Source organism: Hevea brasiliensis, chromosome 9, assembly GCF_030052815.1.
Source record: "Hevea brasiliensis isolate MT/VB/25A 57/8 chromosome 9, ASM3005281v1, whole genome shotgun sequence".
Lineage (NCBI taxonomy): Eukaryota > Viridiplantae > Streptophyta > Magnoliopsida > Malpighiales > Euphorbiaceae > Hevea > Hevea brasiliensis.
This window is the reverse complement of record NC_079501.1, coordinates 29,524,214-29,542,113: the sequence shown is the minus strand read 5'-3', so window position 1 is coordinate 29,542,113 and position 17,900 is coordinate 29,524,214. Positions and strand designations below refer to the sequence as shown.

General features: G+C 32.1%; 1 protein-coding gene and 1 long non-coding RNA gene across 3 annotated transcripts; one reads left to right on the top strand and one right to left on the bottom strand.

Moving 5' to 3' along the window:
* Positions 1–11,435: 11,435 nt before the first annotated feature.
* LOC131183243 (uncharacterized) lies at positions 11,436–16,170 on the bottom strand. The gene is made up of 2 exons (XR_009151365.1): positions 15,419–16,170; positions 11,436–11,907 (listed from the first exon to the last, which is right to left on the bottom strand). It is a non-coding gene; the product is annotated as an uncharacterized LOC131183243 (long non-coding RNA).
* Positions 11,808–13,862, top strand: LOC110662297 (remorin 1.4). Of its 2 annotated transcripts, none has more exons than XM_058153656.1 (5): positions 11,808–11,949; positions 12,415–12,462; positions 12,559–12,640; positions 13,342–13,423; positions 13,585–13,862. In XM_058153656.1, exons 1-5 carry the CDS (start codon positions 11,832–11,834, stop codon positions 13,783–13,785), a joined length of 531 nt encoding a protein of 176 aa, XP_058009639.1. In that variant the 5' UTR covers positions 11,808–11,831; the 3' UTR covers positions 13,786–13,862. The 2 variants fall into 2 exon arrangements, with proteins under 2 accessions (XP_058009639.1, XP_021676918.2); XM_021821226.2 differs by having other exon boundaries at positions 12,553–12,640.
* Positions 16,171–17,900: the final 1,730 nt, after the last annotated feature.

Below are 17,900 nucleotides of genomic sequence, written 5' to 3'. Positions count from 1 at the left end.
TTATTGGATGTGGAACTATTGGTAAAAATCCTTGCATTGAGAATATTGCATTAGTACAAGGATTAAAATATAATCTTTTAAGTGTTAGTCAACTATGTGATAATGGTTTTAAAGTCATTTTTACTTCTACACATTGTGAGATTCATGGAAATAATGTTATATTTACTGGTGCTAGAATAGATAATATTTACCTACTTGATTTAACAAGTCTTGAAGAGAATTGTGAAACATGCTTTATGACTTCAGATGATAGTGCATGGTTATGGCATAAAAAATTAGAACATGCTAGCATGAGTACACTTGTTAAACTCTCTAGAAGGAATCTTGTTAGAGGACTTCCAAAGTTAAGATTTGAAAAAGAGTTTCAATGCAAAGCATGTGCACTTGGTAAGCAATCAAAATCATCTTTTAAATAAAAAAATGTTGTAACTATGTCTAGACCGTTGGAATTATTGCATCTTGATCTTTTTGGTCCAATCACACCTAGAAGTCTAGGAGGGAAGGCATATACATTTGTAATTGTTGATGATTTTTCAAGATTCACATGGACTTTCTTTCTTGCTCATAAAGATGAAACCTTTGATATATTTGAAGCTTTTTGCAAAAGAACTCAAAATGAAAAAGATTATTGCATTACATTTTTTAGGAGTGATTATGGAAAAGAATTTGAAAATAGTTTGTTTGAAAGTTTCTGCTCTCAAAATGGTATTTATCATACATTTTCAGCTCCTAGAATTCCACAACAAAATGGAGTTGTTGAAAGGAAAAACAAATCTTTGCAAGAAATGGCAAGAACAATGCTGAATGAAAATAGTTTACCAAAATATTATTGGGCAGAAGCTGTAAATACAGCATGCTACATTTTGAACAGAGTTTCCATTAGAGCTATTTTAAAGAAAACTCCTTATGAACTTTGGAAAGGAAGACAACCCAATATAGCATATTTTCATGTCTTTGGTTGCAAATATTACATTTTGGATAACAAAGACAGCAATCTCAAGAAATTTGATGCTAAATCTTGTGAAGGAATATTTCTAGGTTATTCAATAAATAGCAAAGCATATAGGATTTTCAATAGAAAAACCTTGACCATGGAAGAATCAATGCATATACTTTTTGATGATGCTAACACTTCCTTGCAAAGGAAAGATTCTTGTGATGATGAAATTGAGCAGATTCTAAATTCAAGGAATTCAAATAAAGATGAGCTTGATTCAAAACAACTAGTGGAGGATGATCAAAATGACAAAGAAGAAGAACTTCTTTCCTCCACAAATATTGAAATTCAAGAAGACTCCCAACCAAATGTGGAAGAATTACAAATTATGGAATCTCAACATCAAGACATTCCACAAGAATGGAGGTACCATAAAAATCATTCCAAAGATGATATTCTTGATAGTCCATCACAAAGAATGATGACAAGAGCTCAACTTAGAAGATATTTTGGTAATGTTGCTTTCGTTTCTCAATTTGAACCCAAAAATTATGATGATGCTCAAAATGATGAAAATTGGCTTTTTGCTATGCAAAAGGAATTAAATCAATTTGAAAGAAATAAAGTGTGGAAACTTGTTCCCAAACCTAAAAAGCATTCTGTTATTGGAATTAAATGGGTATTTAGGAATAAGATAGATGAAAAAGGACATGTAATTAGAAATAAAGCTAGACTAGTAGCTCAAGGATACAACCAAGAGGAAGGTATTGATTTTGATGAAACCTTTGCTCCAGTTGCTAGAATTGAAGCTATTAGAATATTGTGTGCATTTGCATGTTTTAAGAATTTCATGCTTTATCAAATGGATGTTAAGAGTGCATTCTTAAATGGATATATTGATGAAGAAGTTTATATGGCTTAACCTCCTGGTTTTGAAGACTCTCATTTTCCAAATCATGTTTATAAGCTTACTAAAGCTCTCTATGGTTTAAAGCAAGCTCCTAGAGCATGGTATGAGAGACTTAGTAAATTTTTGCTTCAAAATGATTTTAAAAGAGGAAAAGTGGATACTACTCTTTTCATTAAGAAACTAGGAAAAAACATGCTTATTTTGCAAATCTATGTAGATGATATTATTTTTGGTGCTACTAACCATTCTCTTTGTAAGAAATTTTCCAATATGATGAAAAGTGAATTTGAAATGAGTATGATGGGTGAACTTACTTTCTTCCTTGGATTGCAAATTAAACAAATGAAAGGTGGAATTTTTATAAATCAGTCCAAGTACATAAAGGATATGTTAAAGAAGTTCAAAATGGAAGATATGAAAAGTATCGGAACTCCCATGAGCTCAACAGTTAAATTGGAGAGAGATGAACAAGGTAAAGAGATAGATAATAAACTCTATAGAGGTATGATTGGTTCTTTACTCTACTTGACAGCATCTAGACCGGACATTCATTTCAATGTATGTTTATGTTTAAAATTTCAATTATGTCCAAAAGAATCTCATCTTGTAGCAGTTAAAAGAATTTTTAAGTACCTCATTGGCACTCACAACATTGGTTTGTGGTATCCAAAATTTGAATCATTTGATCTTATTGGTTATAGTGATTCAGATTTTGCTGGTAGTAGACTGGACAGAAAAAGTACTTCTGGAACTTGTCAATTTCTAGGTCATGCATTAGTTTCATGGCACAGTAAAAAGCAAACCTCTGTTGCACTTTCTACTGCAAAAGCTGAATATATTGCAGCTGGAAGTTGTGTTGCACAAATTTTGTGGATGAAACAACAGCTTGAAGATTTTGAAATTAAATTTGATCACTTCCCATAAGATGTGACAATACTAGTGCTATAAACCTATCAAAAAATCCTGTCCAACACTCTAGAAGCAAGCATATTGAAATTAGACATCATTTTATTAGGGATCATGTTTAAAATGGTGATATTCAAATTGAATTTGTCCCTTCTGAAAAACAGCTTACTGACATTTTTACAAAGCCACTTAATGAGGAAATTTTCTGTAAAATAAGGAGAGAACTTGGTATGACTGATGCTCTTGATTAACTTTTAATGCATACACATGTTCTTATATAAAAATGAAGTGATATATGTTAGTTTGTAGTGTTAAAAATGTGTTCTGATATTTCTGGTGTAATTTTAAAAATTCTGTGTCTGATCTGATATGAACAGTATTCTGCAAAATTTGATCGCAGTGGCATACTAATTTGTTTGCTAATTTTCTTGTTTGCTAAATGCTTTACTACTGCTCCTAACTTTTCGTTGGCAAACTGGCAGTCAAGTTTGATTGTACTAAAACTCTAAGATTATTTTCATTTTCCGAGCGCCTATTCTGCATGTTGAAAAAGCATATTACTTAAATACCCCTCTATTTAAAGCATTGCATCACTATGTGTTTTAAGGGCAAAACAGACTTTTGACATATTAACCAGTGCGGGACTCAAAATTTTTTCAGAACCATCAATCTTCTCTCTGCTTCTCCACTGGTACACGATACCCATCACTCTGCAAAAATCTCCATTTATGTCTTTTCAGATTTAGAATTCCAAATTTCTTCTCTTTTCCGAAGCATCACCTCCCGAAACACGATCGGATGCATCTTCTCTCCATTTGTTAACCCATTTCGCTCACAACCCTCACAACCATCATCTCCCTTCATCTTCCTTAAAAATTTCTGAAACCCATTGGCTTTGAATCAAATCGATCGTTTCAAGTTAGAAAATCCCCAAAAATCTTCTTATTCATTCCCCGTTATTTCTTTAAATCTGCCAAAAGAAACCATTCAAAGTGATTCTCGTTGGATTAAAATTTTCTGACGCATTCTCGTTCGATTCGTATTCTCTCTCTGCAAGTCTCAGGTATTGAATCCAAAACATTAATGGAAGGGTGTTTACATTTTTTTATTGTTCTATCTGTTTCGATTTTGTCTCTCATTCTTGAAATTAGTTGATAAAATTTCTTAGCTTGAGTATTCACATTACGCAAAAATACGTTATATGACAAAATCATGACTTTGTTGTTGTTGATTCTCAAAAACCCAAATATTTCTTACTTTCAGTCCTAAAATTTGTTTTTACATGACATTGTGCTAAATTGTGCTAGAAATGTGTTGATATGCTTTTAATGATTATACATTGACTACTCACATTGTTAAATTTGTGAACTTAGCTTTCTCTATCCCTACTGCCAAATTTGCTTCTGGTTTGGTCATGACTCGGTCAAAAGGAAAAGGCAAAGCAAAAGTCACTACACCCTTATCATCTTCAGACTCCACTGATGCAAGTGTTCCTGCATCTCCTCCTCCACAGAGTCTGGTAATTGGAAAATCAAAAGAAATGCCTAAGAAAAGAACCATTGAGCCTGTCCAAGAAAAAGGATCCAAGAAGAAAAAGACTTCAAAAGCTCCAATTATGCATATGGAAAGGGCCATTCATGAACCAAGGTACATCCACTGGCCTGCTTTTACTGAAGTCTCTGTTCCTTTACAATCTTTGTTTGAATATCAAAAATGGGACAGATTGTGCTCTAACACTGAAGGAGTATATGTGAATTTAGTTCAAGAATTTTATAAGAATTTAAGAGTTGATGATGCTAAAAGAGATGAATCTTTTAAGGTAAAAATAAAAGGAAAAGTCTATGAGGTAACAGTAGAAAGATTAGCAAAAGCCCTAGGGATCCCAAACAATGGGAATAGAATTTGTTCTCATAAAGAAGTATTTGCTGTTGGTGGATTCAATAAAAGAGATTTTGAGGCTAAAGTGTTTAAAGGAGAAGTAAAAGATAAGACTAGCATTACTCATGCTCACCAACACATCAAAATTCTTTATAGTTTTATCATCTATGTGCTGAATCCTAGAACTGGTAGTCCAAACTATTTAAGTACACTTGATCTCTGCATAATTTGGCATATTGTGAATCAAATTGAGTTTAATCTTGCCTACTTTATGCTGAAGCAAATTATGAAATGGAAACCATCTTACAAACTACCCTATGCCCATCTTCTTAATGGCTTGTTTAGAGACTTTGGGATACCTTTGGAAACTGAGAAACTTAGAACAAATATGATCCCAATTACAAGTCTGCAGAAAGATGATGATGTGAGAAAACTAAGGTTTGAATAAGGTGTTAGTTCTAAGGATAGTGTAAGTGGTACTTTTAATGTTGAAGGAATTTTGGAAGAAGTGAACAACTTAAGGAAATTTGTTAAAATTGAATTTGAAGAAATACAGAAATTTAGAGCTTTTCAAACTGTTCTTATGAATGCTTTTGATTCTAAGATTGATGGAACTTTGATGTTGATGTATAAAATTGTGGAAGAACTATTCAAAATCAAAGTTCATTTGGGTATTTGAAGTACTGAAGCTAGAGAAACTAGTAAGGCTACTACTGGTTCTGTTCCTCAAACAGAAAAAGGAGAGGAAGAAAAAGAAGAAGAAGAAGAAGAAGAGGAAAAAAAAAAGAAAAAGAAAAAGAGGAAGAGGAAGAAAAGGAAACAAAAAAAGAAGAAGAGGAAGAGGAAGAAAAAGAAGAAGAGGAAGAGGAAGAAAAGGAAGAAAAGGAAGAAGAGGAAACTGAAAAAGATGAAGAAGATTCCGATGATAGAAATGGAAAAGGAGGCAGCAAAAAAGGAAATGGAAAGGATATGAGTGACTCTGAATCTGAGCCTGAATCACAGACTCCTGCTCCTGCTACACCTGCAAAAGAAAAGGCCAAAACAACTCAAAAGGAACAACGAAGCAAGCAGAAAGAGCAAACTGGTAAACCATCTGGCAAAAAGGCTAAAACTGGTAAAAAATCTATAGCAGAATCTGGTACTACTGCTGCAACTGAGTTAGCTGCTGGCCCTATTGTTCCCTTAACACCTGGAACTGCAATGGCTGCTGAAATTCTTCAGACCTTGAGTGATAAACCTGTCAAGCCAAAAAAGGTGAAGATGGCTGCTCCAAGACAAATCAGAAGAAGCTCTAGGCTGAAAGGATAAATAACCATACTGCATGTTTACTGATTGAATTTTTTCTAATAGTCTGTCTCTTAATTTGCTACTTAGTTTGCTATTTTTAGTTTTCTGAACTTTAATTAGTTTGTCATATTATCTACTGTTTTGACTATTTTTTTTACTGCACTTAAACTGCCATTTGATTTATACACATGTGTATGTTTTCTCCCATGTTCTTTTGATGCTGACAAAAAGGGGGAGAAATGAATGAGTGATCTTGTTGGTATAACTTGTGATTGATATAGTTTGTGATTAATAGAAATGAATGAGTGATCTTGTTGGTATAACTTGTGATTGATATAGTTTGTGATTAATATATTGTGCATATTTAGTTAGTATCTTAGTCACACTTGCCTAAAACTCCTTGAGACAGAAAATGTTTATGAATATTTCATTGAAATTATTAAGGGGGATTTATTTGTGATTAAATGTTGATATAAGCACATACATAGGGGGAGTTATTCCCACATATACATTCATACACATACTCACACTTATCAATATTTACATGGTGATTCGATTGAGTTTTGTCATCATCAAAAAGGGGGAGATTGTTGACCCCACAAGCTCAAAAGAGCATAGATTTTGATGATACTAAAACTCAACTAGAATCAAACTAACATTATTTTAAGTGTTGTGCTTCTCAAAGAATAAAGAAAAAGATTCAAGGATTTCATGATGGATTCGTGCTTTTGAAGAAATGATGACATTTTAAGAAATGATGACATTTTAAGATAATACAGGACGAATCAAAAGAGATAAAAAAAGAAAAGGTTACCTTCCAAAACTACATTGAAGATCAAAATTGAAGGTACATATAGTATAGAAGTTAGTTTTAACTTTTAGGATTACTTGTGAAAAGAATTGAGGAGTAGAAGTCAATGATACTTATTTTCAATCCCTCAAAAGATTTTTCTTTTAAATATCATTATTGGCCTAAAAGTATTTGATTATGATTTGGTGTAGAGTTCTAAAGTTTTCAAAGTTATACAGAAAAGTTTTTCTGGTATGCTAACTGGTTTGCTACTTATTTTGGTATGCTAATTGGTTTGCTGCTTTTTCCAGTATGCTAACTGTCTCAACTCTGCACAACATCACAGAAAAAGACAAAATAACGGCTATTTTCTTGAAATTCGTTATTGTAACGTTCAAATGAGTTCTCAAACAGTAAAAAACGTTCCAAAGCTATAAATACACCTACTATTGGTCATTTTGCACTTAATGAAAGTCTCTCCACTGTTCAAAATCATAAAAGCTTTCATTCAAAGTGCTCAAAATGTTTTTATTGCTCATCATTGGCTTATCTACTCATCTCTTCTTTACAGATTCTATTGTATTGAGTAAAAGTGAGTTTTAAACACCTTATTATCATTTATGAGAGGTCATTCAAGCACCTATTGAAGCTTGATTGTGAAAAGTGTTTGGGATAACACTTAGTAGAAGTGTGAAGCTACTTGTAAAAGCTTTGGTGAGAAGATTTGTAAAGGGCTTTTGTCTCTTGCCTTTAAAAGAGAAGATTTAGTGGAGTGAAGACTCAAAGTGGGATCTTTGAGAGAGTGGATGTAAGCTAGTTGAGCCGAACCACTATAAAAATTCAGTATTCAATTTTCTCAACCTTTACTCTTTACATTTATGCATTTTATCTTTCTAATTGAGGTGCTTTTGCTGATATGAAAGTTGATACTGTTTGTTGTTAAACTTGCTGCAAACTGTGAAAATTAGTTTACTGCTGAATATGCTGACATCTAATTTAATCTGCTTATTGTTTGATTTGCTGTGTTGTAAACTTATTCAGATTACTGAAATTTTTATTGAATGCCAATATAATCTGTTAGATCAGCATACTGATTGCTTATGATCCAACTTTGAATCAACTTATCAATAGAGCTATATTGTTCATATTTCACATTAGATAATTAAGCTGAACCAAGCTGTACTTTTTCAAAAGTTTTGAGCAAGAACCGAAAAATTATTTTTAGAGTCTAATTTACCCTCCTCTTGGACATATTTTGGGACATCAAGAAATAAATCCAATAATACTTTGAATAATGATCATAAAAAATGACATTAGAGAGGGCCCCAAACATCAGAGCAGATTAATTCTAGTGGTTGACAAACTTTGGAAGCTGACTCTGTAAATGGTAATTTATGAGACTTGACAAGCATTACATGGGAAAACAAACTCATTTTTATTGACACTAATATTAGTTGTAATTGAACGGTGCAATGATTCACATGAGCATGTCAGGTGGAAAGCTCTGCAACATTAGCAACTGGTGGAACAGCAACTGATGGATGAAGGGGCATGGCGTACAAACTATTTTTACTCTGGCCTTGGTATAGTATCTGTCTCGTGCAGAAATCCTTCACAAATAACGTATCAGGGAAAAATTCAATAGAAACAGAATTATCGTTAGTAAAGGCATTAACAGAAAGCAAATTACAATTAAGAGTAGGAGCACACAAGATATTATCAAAATGAAAACCATGATGACCATTACTGAAGGAAAAAGACCCAACTTGGGAAATCGGAAGTTGCTTACTATTCCCAAGTAAAACTTCATCAGAACCATTATAAGGTTTTGGTTAGGCAAGGTTCCCTTGATTAGCAGTCAAATGATAGTTGGCATTAGAATCAATAATCCATGTCTGAAGTGGATTAGAGCCCAAAGATGCAAAATTGGAAACAGGTTTTGGACGGGAAGAGGTTGGTGTAGCAAAATGTTGTTTTCTTAAAGTGGGACATTGTTTAGAAGATGACCAGTACCATTACAATTGTAACAAATTGTATTCGGGTGCACTGAATATGTGATGGATGACTCAAAAGTTGGAATGTAACACATGCGACGTCTGCCTCGATCTCCATGACCAGACCATGCCCCTCGAAAGCTAGAGGAATGAACCACAAGATGAGCAGGAGGGGCAATCGAGGAATCAAGGACCATGGAGTCCATTTTTAATTGACATTCCTCACTAAGCAATAAGGCAACAAGATCATCATAAGTGATGATACTCTTATGAGCTTCAATTGCCCGTACAAAGGGTCGATAATCAGACCCGAGTCTTTCTAATATATCATTTACCAATTGCTCTTCAGTGATAGGTGATTACAGAGCAATAAGTTGATCATACAGAGACTTTGCACGCTATATGTAATGTTCGATAGAATCACTACCACGAGACAAATGCTTCATTTGCTTTCTGATTTGTTTGATTTGAGTACACGAGCAGGAAGAAAAAATAGTTGAGAGCTTCGACCAAGTGTCTTTGGCAGACTTAACACCAATGATTTGTGGGAGCAAAGATTCAGAAATAGAGCTATAAAACCAACTGAGAACCATCTGGTCTTCACGAAACCAGTGGTCATGCAAAGGATTAGCTTCTCCATTTCCTAAGGTCTTGGTAGGAGGAACAAAGGTTTCAGATATGTGATCAGCAAGGTTATAAGAATAAAGCAAAGCAGTGACATGAACTGTGCTTGCCACAAAAGATAATTGGTAGTCGTTAATTTAAAAGAAAGAGACTAAGTAGCATTAGGAAATGAGAAAGTGGAGTTTGTGAAGGAGAGGAGCTAGAAACTAAAGCTTGTGAAGTATCCATGCTGTTGGGCTTAAAGCTTTGATACCATGAAAGTGTTGATTTGAGCGTTGTAATTACTATATGTTATTACTATTAATGATCTATTATATACGCTTATAGCTGATAAAGTTACATGTACAGTAGGTAACTAATGAGCTTATCATGATCTAGTTGGGTTACATAGGATAGATATCCTTATCAAATATTGCAGAACAGACTCTAAATTAGGCTAGACCTAGGAAGTCTGAGTTACAGGAATGAGATCTCTAAAATCTAACCCAACCTTGAATTTGGAGCTAATTATAACTTCCCAAATTTTGCAAGATAAAATTAAATTGTACCTTTAGATTTGTTAACCCACCAAAAGGCTCTCATTTTGCTATTGATTCTATCGATTTAAGTAGGACATTGTATAAGACAGGATTGCTGTCACTACTGCTTTACGTAGAACTTTTCCAGCATGGGATAGAAGTTTGCCTTTCTAGTTTTGAAGCTTCATCTCGATTATGTTCTGAAGGAAATCCAACGCTTTGAAAAAGAATATTGAGGACTTAAATCTCATGTACTATATTATGAAAAATGATATTTAATTATTGAAATTTTAATTCAATAATAATTTAAAATTATATTTTAATCAAAATTAAATAAACTAAAAAAAAATTCAATGTTGAACTGTAATGGTCTAATGTTGCCTGCAAGAATTTAAGGAACTTTGAAGGACCATAACATTTCTCAAGAAAACAAAAATTTCACTTTTATGTATTTACTATACATGTAGTAATTATGGGTTAAAGAGAAATTCTTATCTAAATTAGGTTCAAAATGGACTAAAAATATAAATATGTAAAATTCGTATATTTAATAAGTAGATTTCACTATATATCCTGTGTCTTGAGTCTATAGTAGATCAAATCTAGGTAAAAAAAATACTACATGTAATAATAATACTAACAATTTCTTAGTTTTTTCATTTAAGTAAAGAATTGAAAGAGTTAGAGTTTCAATCTGACACCTGTCAAATGCATAATATGCTTTTAGTCATTAGATCAAATCAAGTTAGGAAATAAGTTATTTTTTTGATGTGATTTCCAAATATGATTAAATGGGAATTATAATGTAATAATGCATAAAAATACAATAATAACATTAATATTAATTATATATATTAGAATTACAAATGGCAATGTCTCTACCAAGAAAAATCTTTTGCAATAATTTGCTACTTTGTTGTGCTAATTGATTTGCTTAAACAACAGTTGATTGTCTTCCACTAAATGTAATTATTAATTACACATCATTAGGATTAATTCTTCCACTAATTGATTTTATTCAACAAAAGTTCTATTTATATGTATTAATTGAAAGCAAACCTATTAATTTATCTCCCTCTTTTTTATAGGTATTAATTTATCTCACTTTTGTGTCTAGTCATTACGTTGCACCATCTAACCTTAAAGAAATTAATCAGAAAATAAAAATATGTTAATATTTTTATATAATTAATTTCATTCGAATATCATTGAATTGAAGTTTATTAGTAAATGTTAATTTTTTTTTCTTTGCTTGAAATCTATAATTTTATAAAAATTCAATTGAATTGATTTTATTTTGATCAAAAGAATTTCATTTTTAAAAAAATAGAAATCAAGTATGATCATGTGAAAATTCAATCGAATTCTTTTCTTATAAATAATTTATTCTAAATAAAATATTTTAATTTGAAGGAAAACTTTCCCTGTAAATACACAAGATTAGGGTTTAAATTTGAAGACCATCAAAGGAAATGGTAGGCTACACAAATTTTTGTTTGCCACCATCCGTTCATGATTGGTAGAGATTAATTTTAGGATGTTCTAAAATTAGCATTATTATATTAATTAATTACAACTTTAAAGCTGGAAGAAACAACTAAATCACTCTTTAATTCTTCTCATCTTCATCATTATTATTTAGAGGAATTAGAATTATATTTTCCATGGGTGAAACTGCTGGTTCTATGAAATAAAAGAACAAAAAAAATAAAATATTCCTCATAGAGCCAGCCCGTTCACGCATGGAAGTATTCTGCTATAGCCTGTAGATTTTGCCCCCTGAGGAGCCCACATCTTGTTTTGTCCATTCCCAACTTCCGTTTCTAACTACCACAACCAAGACTTTCTGCAGACGCTTACGACTGTTTCTTTCTTTCTTTCTTCTCCTTCGTTTCCCTGTTTTTCAATTGGCTTCTAGGAACTTTCCTATTGTTGTTCTTGTTATATTATTTTCTGGGCTATCGTGGCTAAGTTCAAAGAGTGTGTTATGGGAGAAGGGAAGCCCATGAAAGCTGAAGCTGAGGCCTCGTCAGTGTCTGCACGAGCTCCAGATCAGAAGACACCTGTTCAAGAACAGAAAGAATCAGTTTCCCCAGTTTCAGAAAGTATGCTCTCTCTCTCTCTCTCTCTCTGCTGTTTGGTTCCTGGGAAATTCACAGAGAAAGCTTTTAAAAAAAAGATATTCACATAGAATTCTGGTTTTTAGAGAATGAAAATTACTACAACTGAGTGAAATATTCAACTTTTAGTCCTAGTCGACGAGAGTTTTCCTGAATTCATGGAACTATTGTCCTAATTAATAGAAATTTGAGATTCCAAACCTTTGATTTGGTAAAGAATCGAAAAACTATGATCTAGAATGGCTTTATTTCTATTTAACGTTCATGGAAATATCTAAATTATGTAATATAATTAGAAAATATTTTGAAACCTAAAAATGTTAGAACTTCAAGCAGAAACTAGTTGAGGAGTTTTTACAATAACAAAATTCCAAATTCATGAGCTGCATTATTCTTGTTATTGATGGTTTATTAAGAATCTCCTAATAAGCTCCTTATCAAATGGGGCAGAGCCAGAGACTGGAGATCCTACAACTGAAATGACTTCAACTGACAGAGGTATGTGCAAAGTACTGTGTTGAAGTTGAACTTACCATGTTTTAAATCTTGAAATTTGTTTTAGCAAAACTTGACATGTTATTGTTTCAGATGCAGAGCTTGAAAAGGTTGAATCAGAGAAAAGATATGCCTTAATCAAGGCATGGGAAGAAAATGAGAAGGCTAAAGTGGAGAACAAGTAAGATCTAAAAGTTTATTATTAGTACATGTATTCACAATAGAAATTCTTGCCTATACCTAGTCCATGATATATTGTAGGATCCATATATTTGCGTCTTGGGTCTATAATGAATGGGGTCTACATAAGTTTTTCCTGACAAATATGCTTATGAAGATGTAGATGATTTATGGCTAAGCCTTATATTTTTCACTCTAAGACAATTCAATATAGTTGCAATGTTAATATGCCATATATGTTTGATACTTGAGTATTAGTACTGCAGTTTATGTTGGATTTTTCTTATCTAAACCGGGTTTTCATGGACCAAAGATACAAGATATATGGTAGGACCTATCTATTTAATATATAGATCCTACATATTTGTGTCTTAGGATCATGATAGACCGGATCTATATAAGAATTTTCCGTTTCTGTGATAGGTAATTTGCATTTTCCAAATTGGAGAAAATTGAGCTCTACTCGTCAAGTTTATGTATTAAGTTCTTTGATTTTATACTCTCTAAGCCTCCAACCTCAATTTGACAAAAAGTTTTTCTATTCTGGAGAAGGATTTTGCAGTACTTGACTAAGTTATCAGTGAATAATAAGGATTTTGTACGCTTTCTTATAAGTTGGTTTCACAATGCTTTAAATTCTTGTCTATGATAAGCTTCAGTTCTTAAACTACAGAAACTTAAGCATACTGTATTGTCAAACAGAACTCACAAAAAGATTTTGGCTGTTGCATCATGGGAGACCACCAAGAAAGCATACGTGGAGACACAAATAAAGAAGTATGAGGTAACAAATTCTATTGGCTTTCTTTAATATGCGTTGCTTTGTGCATCAGGCTCTTGTTGTTCTTAAAACTTAATGCAACGAAGTGTAACTGGTTGATTCTTTTAATGCTGCTGAAGAACTATTTTGGTGAATGAATTGTCAATGATCTTGTGTGTGGACAGGAAAAAGTTGAAAAGAAGAAGGCCAAATATGCAGAGAAAAAGAAGAACAAAATAGCGGAAATCCACAAGGAAAGGGAAGAGAAGAGAGCAATGGTTGAAGCAAAACGAGAAGAACAATATCGCAAGGTAGAGGAAATTGCAGCAAGATACCGTTCACTTGGATATATGCCAAGGAAGTTTCTTGGATGCTTTGCCAACTAAGATGTCTTGGCAAATTCTAAAGAATAATAGAATGAGAAAAGAAGGTTTCATGATTGAGTATACATCATTCTTTAGCTTGTTTTGTTGGTATGCTCTGCAAATTAAGTTTTTTCTTTAAATATTTGTTTTGGTCTTTAGTGCCTGGACATTATCAGGCTTTGGAGCTTCCAACACCGACGAAGAATATGAGGTGAACTAATCTGCTAGGAGTCATATCTTATATAGAATAAGTAGAAACTCAGCCTGTAAAACTACTGATCCTACTAGATAACCAAGCTACATACACGATAATTAAATGAAATAAAAAACGATCAGAACTGTAAATAAAATGCAAAAGCAACCTACGAACTGTAAATAAAAAACGATCAGCATATCACATCCAATGAATTAACTTCGACCCAAAGAAGTGGCGCAACACGATTGTAAGGTTCACCTCTGAAGTGTGGCTTTACACTTCATACGAATACATTGGCTTCTTGTTGTTTACTCCTATAGCCAATGTCAATCTCTTCATCTCCTCTCAATTCATTCACATGGCAGCTCAATTTGAAGTCCCGAAAAGGGATCTAGCAATTTCATCTCTTCCCCATTTCTCATCGCCAATAGCCTACCCTAGGGCCCAGCAGAATTCGGTTCAAACCGAACCGAATCAATTCGGTTTAATCGGTTCGGTTTTAAAATTAAATCGGTTTAGTTCGGTTCGGTTTTGAATTATAAAAATTTTAGTTATTTTGATTCGGTTCGGTTTTGAAGAGAAAAAAATCAGTTAAATCAAACCGAACCGAATAGGAATTTATATAGTCAAATCAAATTAAATTGAACCGAATCGATTTTTGAATTGATTTATTTTTATGAAAAATTTATGAATTATATTTAATTTTATATATATTAATTATTTAATTTCATTGATTAATGGTTATTAGGTTCAAACCAAAGTTAAAATTAGACCAAATAACTTAAAAATCAAGTCTAAATTCAAAAGTCAATAAAAAAAAACAAACCGATCGATTTAAACCGAATCAAACCGAAATAAAACGGTTCGGTTGGATTCGATTTTTCACCCATTTCGATTTGGTTCGATTTTTAAAATTTATGATTTGATTTTTGTAATTTAATTCAGTTCGGTTCGGTTCGGTTTGAATCGAATGCTCACCCCTAGCCAACCCTGTGGAGAAACGCAACATCTCTCATAAGTTCCAGGTGGCATCGGGATATGCATCTTCCCCGATGAAGGATCAAAGACTTTGGCGGATCACTGTATTCCCTTTTTGCTAGAATTAGCCATGGAACCTTTCTGGGTCCATTGTAGATGTCCTTGGTTGCAGCTGATCACACTCCTCAATCTTTATAGGAAAAATAGCAATTTGGCAATCAAGATTTGCTGTAGCATATTGTCACGGACTAAGTGATTTCAACACCAAAACCATGCAGCACTTAGCCAATTGAATGGACTAAGTCAGCCCAACAAGTGGAGTGAAAAAAGTCATTTAAAGAAGTTAAGCACACAAAACGAATAAAGAAAGAGAATTTGGCTAGGGAAAATTGCATTGCTCTTGAAGTAATACTTTACTAGACTTTTGTGTACAAGTTTTAATACACTTGAAAATATGAAATATGAATGCAAATGACATACCTAAATCCCTATTTATAGGCTTCTCCCATCCTCCTCAACATGTGGTGGAGAATGCACCTCCAAAATGGAAGGCAAGGATTCGATCTCTTTCATCTCCATAGTTTGGATGGCTTGGATGAAGCCTCTTCGGAAGTTGTGCACCTCTTTAACTAGATATTTTCATGACAACTTGCATGAGGAATTCTAGAGTTCCTTAGAGGCTATTCAAAGTCGTCTTCTTAAAAGCTTCAATTCTTTACGGGCTATTCAAAGGCCTCTTCCTAGAAGCTTCAATTTCTTAATGGCTACTCAAAGTCATATTCATGGAAACTACCTTGAAGGTGTAGAGAGAAAGCTAGACAATTCTAGGACTTTCCACACAAGTCTCTTAGGTGTTGGCATATTCTAGGCCATTTCGGAGAGTTGTAACTGATTCTGTCGTAATTGCTCACCCAATTGGCCCGTAGGTGCTCTTATGCTCAACCATGCTAGCCATTTGCTTTGCTTGCCCCATGCAACATCTATCTTACTCCTATGCTTGTGAGACTTATGCTTAACCTCGCTTGCTAGTAATTTTGCAAAGAAAATTTTGGATTCTACGAGAGCTTGGGATTGAGGTATTACAATATACACATGATAAATACTATCAAGCTGGCTAGGAAATAAAGAAACTAATCGTGCATAAATATGGATGTTTTATTTTATTTAGAAGGAAAAATTACTATTTAGTCTTTGTATTTTAATGGAATTAACTATTTAGTCCCTATATTTTAAAAAATACATTACTTAGTCATTATATTTTGTTTATTTTAAACTATTTAGTCATTTCATCAAATTTTCCGTTATTTATATTATTCAAACTATTATTTAGTCTCTCTATTTTAATAAAACTAATTATTTAATCTGTATATCTTGAAAAATATTATTATTTAGTCCTTATATTTTAGTGAAACTAAAATTTGAATTTACATTTTTTTTTAATTTTCAATTCTTTAGACATCATTTTTATGTTTTCTCTACTAGAAAATAATGTTCTTAATTATTTAGAAATTTAAGAAAATTGACTAACCATTTTATTCAAACAGTTTATACCATTTTATCAATAAATAAAAACAAAGAAAGAATGAGGGAGAGAAGGTTGTGAGTTTCGAGAACAAAAAACATGGGAAGAGAGAAATAATGGGAGATAGGAGAGAAATGAGGAGATGATTTAGGTAGTATAGGTATAAAAAATAATTATAGAATTAAATAATTAATTGAGTCAAATTACATAGACTAGCTAACATGTTTTTCTAAAATATAAGAATTAACTAATTATTTGTACTAAAATAGAGTGATTAAATAATAGTTTGATCAATATTGACTAACATAAAAGTTGATGGAGGGACTAAACAGTTTAAGGAAGTAAAATATAAAGATTAAATATTATATTTTTTAAAATATAAGAATCAAGTAATTAGTTTTATTAAAATATAGAAACTAAATAGTAATTTACCCTATTTACTATTAGTTAAAGAAAATTAAGATTTTCACAATGAACGATTTAATGACCAACAGATAAACTATATATTTTGGCCATTGATTACAAAATGATGATCTTTCCATTACATTGATCTCTTAACATTTCCTCTAAAGGGAGAAAAAAAAAATCTCTAACATTTTAAACTGTAACACACTTTGATTACAAAATTTTAAATTTTATTACCCTAATAACCCATATTCTTGTACTTTTTTTCATTTTTTCTAAAGGTGAAGGACCAAAATTTATTTTTAGTATAAACTTAGGGTTTAAAATAAAAAATAAAGCCAAAATTTTCAATTTAACCATGTATTTATCGAGAAAGTTCAATTTAGCCCATTTTAACTTTTTATCCAATTTAATATAAAAGTTTTAATTTAAACTTAATTTAATTCAAAAATTAAAATTGATGGACTAAATTTCTTGACTCAAATAAAAAAAATAAAGAGTGCAATTTCTTTATTTTAAGACTATTTTTTTATTTTTTAATTTAAGCTCAAAAATCAATAAGGTCAATTTCTTGATATTCTCGATTTTTAAACAAAATTGAGCTAAAATTGAAACTTTAAAGCTAAATTGAACAAAAGTTAAAAATAAATTAAATTAAACTTATCCAATAAGTAAAGGTTATAATTGAGCTTTAAGCTAAAAATTAAACCTTATCTTGTAAAATATATGCTTAAACGTTAAGCTTAGGACTTGTTATCAATCCCTACTTGCTTAAGATTATAGGAGATCTTACTATCGGTAATAATCGTAGGAAGCATTCTTTAATACATAATATTAACACGATCAGTTTTAGACGAGAAACTTTCCACTTTTCCAATGAAAGCACAATAACGTTGACAAACTTTCAAAAAATTGGCATAGATGTCGTAAATTGCAATTAAAAAAAATGAAATGACATTAGCAATGAGATGCTGGAGCTATCTCTAAAATTGTAAGGTTTTAGCATTACCTTAAAGCAGCATCACCAAACTGTTT

Coding starts and splice junctions, on each gene's coding strand:
- LOC110662297 (XM_021821226.2), top strand. CDS start 11,832: ATGGGAGAAGGGAAGCCCATGAAAGCTGAAGCTGAGGCCTCGTCAGTG. Junction 11,950..12,414: donor AGTTTCCCCAGTTTCAGAAA/GTATGCTCTCTC, acceptor CAAATGGGGCAG/AGCCAGAGACTGGAGATCCT. Junction 13,424..13,584: donor CACAAATAAAGAAGTATGAG/GTAACAAATTCT, acceptor GTGTGTGGACAG/GAAAAAGTTGAAAAGAAGAA.